The sequence below is a fragment of the Micropterus dolomieu genome, linkage group LG19 (genome assembly GCF_021292245.1).
Source record: "Micropterus dolomieu isolate WLL.071019.BEF.003 ecotype Adirondacks linkage group LG19, ASM2129224v1, whole genome shotgun sequence".
Classification (NCBI taxonomy): Eukaryota; Metazoa; Chordata; class Actinopteri; order Centrarchiformes; family Centrarchidae; genus Micropterus; species Micropterus dolomieu.
This window is the reverse complement of record NC_060168.1, coordinates 34,957,784-34,962,161: the sequence shown is the minus strand read 5'-3', so window position 1 is coordinate 34,962,161 and position 4,378 is coordinate 34,957,784. Positions and strand designations below refer to the sequence as shown.

General features: G+C 46.3%; 1 protein-coding gene across 1 annotated transcript in view; it reads right to left on the bottom strand.

The window, feature by feature from the left end:
• The window catches only part of cdc14ab (cell division cycle 14Ab), a 24,770-nt gene extending 23,634 nt beyond the window's left edge, over positions 1 to 1,136 (bottom strand). The window contains exon 1 of the mRNA XM_046030017.1: positions 745 to 1,136. Coding sequence (XP_045885973.1) covers positions 745 to 841 — 97 coding nt within the window. The 5' untranslated portion in view covers positions 842 to 1,136. The remainder of the gene's footprint in view (positions 1 to 744) is intronic.
• Positions 1,137 to 4,378: the final 3,242 nt, after the last annotated feature.

The following is a 4,378-nucleotide window of genomic DNA, read 5'->3' as shown; positions in this document are numbered from 1 at the left end:
CCAGTCATTAAACTTTACGCTGTTTCCAGTCATTAAACAGTCATTAAACTTTACGCTGTTTCCAGTCATTAAACAGTTATTAAACTTTACGCTGTTTCCTGTCATTAAACTTTACGCTGTTTCCTGTCATTAAACTTTACGCTGTTTCCTGTCATTAAACTTTACGCTGTTTCCTGTCATTAAACAGTCATTAAACTTTACGCTGTTTCCTGTCATTAAACTTTACGCTGTTTCCTGTCATTATACAGTCATTAAACTTTACGCTGTTTCCTGTCATTAAACTTTACGCTGTTTACAGTCATTAAACAGTTATTAAACTTTACGCTGTTTCCTGTCATTAAACTTTACGCTGTTTACAGTTATTAAACTTTACGCTGTTAACAGTTATTAAACTTTACGCTGTTTCCTGTCATTAAACTTTACGCTGTTTACAGTCATTAAACAGTCATTAAACTTTACGCTGTTTCCTGTCATTAAACTTTACGCTGTTTCCTGTCATTAAACTTTACGCTGTTTCCTGTCATTAAACTTTACGCTGTTTACAGTCATTAAACAGTCATTAAACTTTACGCTGTTTACAGTCATTAAACTTTACTTTGTTTACAGTCATTAAACTTTACTTTGTTTACAGTCATTAAACTTTACTTTGTTTACAGTCATTAAACTTTACTTTGTTTACAGTCATTAAACTTTACTTTGTTTACTGTCATTAAACTTTAGGCTGTTAGCTGTTAACTTGTTCACCTTTAATAAACTGCGCGGCTCCCCGCAGCTCAGAGTCCTCCGTCATGCTGAACAGGGCCGACAGGATCGGAGAGTGCCGAACTCCCTCCACCATCATGGATCCGTCTAATTCCTGGCTTCTCTCAGCTCCTCAAACTTTTCAGATAGCAGCTCAGTTAGCCGTTAGCGGGCTAGCTGCCGCACTAGCACGCAGGTGAACGGAGACTTTTAAAAGTGCAAAACTTTCTCCTCAGTCTCCCATCAGTCCCCGCGGCTGCTCCTCGCCCACAGAAGAATCTTCCTACCGTTTCCGTTGTTTGCTTTTCCGTCTTTTCACCGGTAAACATTCCCGGGTTAGCATGTTAGCATATTAGCAGCGACACTCCGAGACGCTGAAACTCTGATTGACCAAATCCCTCTTTAAGACACGTTACCACAGCAACGGGGGCCGCGCCCATAGAAGACTCAGCCAATCACCGAGCAGAGCAGGCTGTGCTGCCTTCACTGTCCGCTAGGAAACACGGGCAGTGAGGCTTTCAGGTACCGAGAGCAGCAAAACACGTTTATTATCTTGTGCATAACTAACTTTGGAGGCTCCGTACAAATAAAAAATGACATTATTTCTCACATATAGTGACCACCTCAGGACATAGGAGTAAATAATAATTATAAAAACAAGTGATGTGGGCTGTATAAGTGTCCTCACAGCCTCACAGGACAATAGCAGCACTTTAAAAAGGTTTAAGACGCTCGAATGGCCTCCGGGCCTTCTGCTGCAGAACCCGGCTGTCGTGTTCTCATACTTTTAGTAACTGTGTGTGATCTAACAAACTTTTTATTTAAGTTTTGTCTTTTCTCTCAAATTCAGAGAAGAAGAACAGCAGGAACTGGCTGAGGTTCTGTCAGAGAAGAACAGAAGGAACTGGCTGAGGCTCTGTCAGAAAAGAAGAACAGGAGGAACCAGCTTAGGTTCTGTCAGAGAAGAAGAACAGCATGAACCAGCTGGGGTTCTCTAAGAAAAGAAGAACAGAAGGAAAAGGCTGATGTTCTGTCAGAGAAGAAGAACAGCAGGAACCAGCTGAGGTTCTGTCAGAGAAGAACAGAATGAACCAGCTGAGGTTCTGCCAGACAAGAACAGAAGGAACCAGCTGAGGTTCTCTAAGAAAAGAACAGCAGGAACCAGCTGAGGTTTTGTCAGAAAAGAAGAACAGAAGGAACCGGCTGAGGTTTTGTCAGAAAAGAAGAACAGAAGGGACCGGCTGGAGTTCTGTCAAAGAAGAAGAACAGCAGGCACTGGCTGAGGTTCTGTCAGAGAAGAACAGAAGGAACTGGCTGAGGCTCTGTCAGAAAAGAAGAACAGGAGGAACCAGCATAGGTTCTGTCAGAGAAGAACAGATGGAACCAGCTGAGGTTCTCTAAGAAAAGAAGAACAGAAGGAAAAGGCTGATGTTCTGTCAGAGAAGAAGAACAGCAGGAACCAGCTGAGGTTCTGTCAGAGAAGAACAGAATGAACCAGCTGAGGTTCTGCCAGACAAGAACAGAAGGAACCAGCTGAGGTTCTCTAAGAAAAGAACAGAAGGAACCAGCTGAGGTTTTGTCAGAAAAGAAGAACAGAAGGGACCGGCTGGGGTTCTGTCAAAGAAGAAGAACAGCAGGCACTGGCTGAGGTTCTGTCAGAGAAGAACAGAAGGAACTGGCTGAGGCTCTGTCAGAAAAGAAGAACAGGAGGAACCAGCTGAGGTTCTGTCAGAGAAGAACAGAATGAACCAGCTGAGGTTCTGCCAGACAAGAACAGAAGGAACCAGCTGAGGTTCTCTAAGAAAAGAACAGCAGGAACCAGCTGAGGTTTTGTCAGAAAAGAAGAACAGAAGGAACCAGCTGAGGTTTTGTCAGAAAAGAAGAACAGAAGGGACCGGCTGGGGTTCTGTCAAAGAAGAAGAACAGCAGGCACTGGCTGAGGTTCTGTCAGAGAAGAACAGAAGGAACTGGCTGAGGCTCTGTCAGAAAAGAAGAACAGGAGGAACCAGCTGAGGTTCTGTCAGAGAAGAACAGAATGAACCAGCTGAGGTTCTGCCAGAGAAGAACAGAAGGAACCAGCTGAGGTTCTCTAAGAAAAGAACAGCAGGAACCAGCTGAGGTTTTGTCAGAAAAGAAGAACAGAAGGAACCGGCTGAGGTTTTGTCAGAAAAGAAGAACAGGAGGAACCAGCGTAGGTTCTGTCAGAGAAGAACAGATGGAACTGGCTGAGGCTCTGTCAGAAAAGAAGAACAGGAGGAACCAGCGTAGGTTCTGTCAGAGAAGAACAGATGGAACCAGCTGAGGTTCTGTCAGAGTCACTGACTCTCTGTACAAAGAAGGCTTTACGCCCTGAACTTCGACTGAAGGCTCAGTCTGAATATCTTCTGATCACTCACTGCATTAATTAATGAATAACTGATCAGTGAAAGTTGCTCACCTGTTCCAAATAAGACGATTCACTGGACTTTTACTTTGTCTTCACTTTGTCCTACCTGAGCTCAACCAACATCTGCACTGGGAACAGGTGAAATAATCTCACCTGATTGGCCAGTTTTAAGACGCAGTATCAGACTGCAGGTTCAGGTGGACGTTTAAAACCTGGATTAGTCCTTTAATGTAAGAATCTCACCTGCGATCAGAGAGATCCACACACGGTTTGGTCCCGGTCCCGGTCCAGGCCCCAGTCCAGGTCCTGATCCTTGTCCAGGTCCTGGTCCTGGTTGGAGGATCCGGGGGCCATCCTGGTGCGTTCTCCAGGCCCCGGCATCCGCCATGCTACAGGGTGGCGAGCAGACTGCGAGGAAGCGGCCGGTCTGAGCTGAGGAGGTGTCGGGTGACCCAGATCAGGTTACTCTTGGTTCCAGAGGGGAATGAGGTGTGACTTTACAGCCTCCTCAGGTTTCAACACACATTCAGGTCTGAGCTGGACTTCCTGCTGTACACACTGTACATCAGCTCACCTGATGCAGGTGAGTTAGAAAGGTTAGCGGGAAGGTCAACACAACACCACGCTGATGACATCACGGAAACAAGACGGGGACCAAAGGAAATCCAGGTCCAGAGCAGGTCATCTGTGTTCATCCTGTCTCACTGCAACCTGTTGGAATAAAAACCCAAAACAAACTACAATACCCAGTATTCGACACGAACAGAAAACTGGAGCAGTAAGGGGTTCAGGGGCCACCTGGCAGCGCTCTAGGAGCAGTAAGGGGTCTGGTGTAGACCTCCTGGGGCTGCTGTCGTTCTGGGTTGAAGATTCTGTGTGGAGGGTTCTGGATTGACACTTCTGGGTGGAGGGTTCTGCGTGGAGGATTCTGTGTGGAGGGTTCTGGATGGAGGATTCTGGGTGGAGGGTTCTATGTGGAGGGTTCTGGATGGAGTGTTCTGGGTGAAAGGTTCTGGATGGAGGATTCTGTGTGGAGGGTTCTGTGTGGAAGATTCTGTGTGGAGGGTTCTGGATGGAGGGTTCTGGGTGGAGGGTTCTGGATGGAGGATTCTGTGTGAAAGATTCTGGGTGGAGGTTCTGTGTGAAAGATTCTGGGTGGAGGATTCTGGTGGAGGATTCTGTGTGGAGGGTTCTGGATGGAGGATTCTGTGTGGAGGGTTCTGGATGGAGGATTCTGGGTGGAGGGTTCTG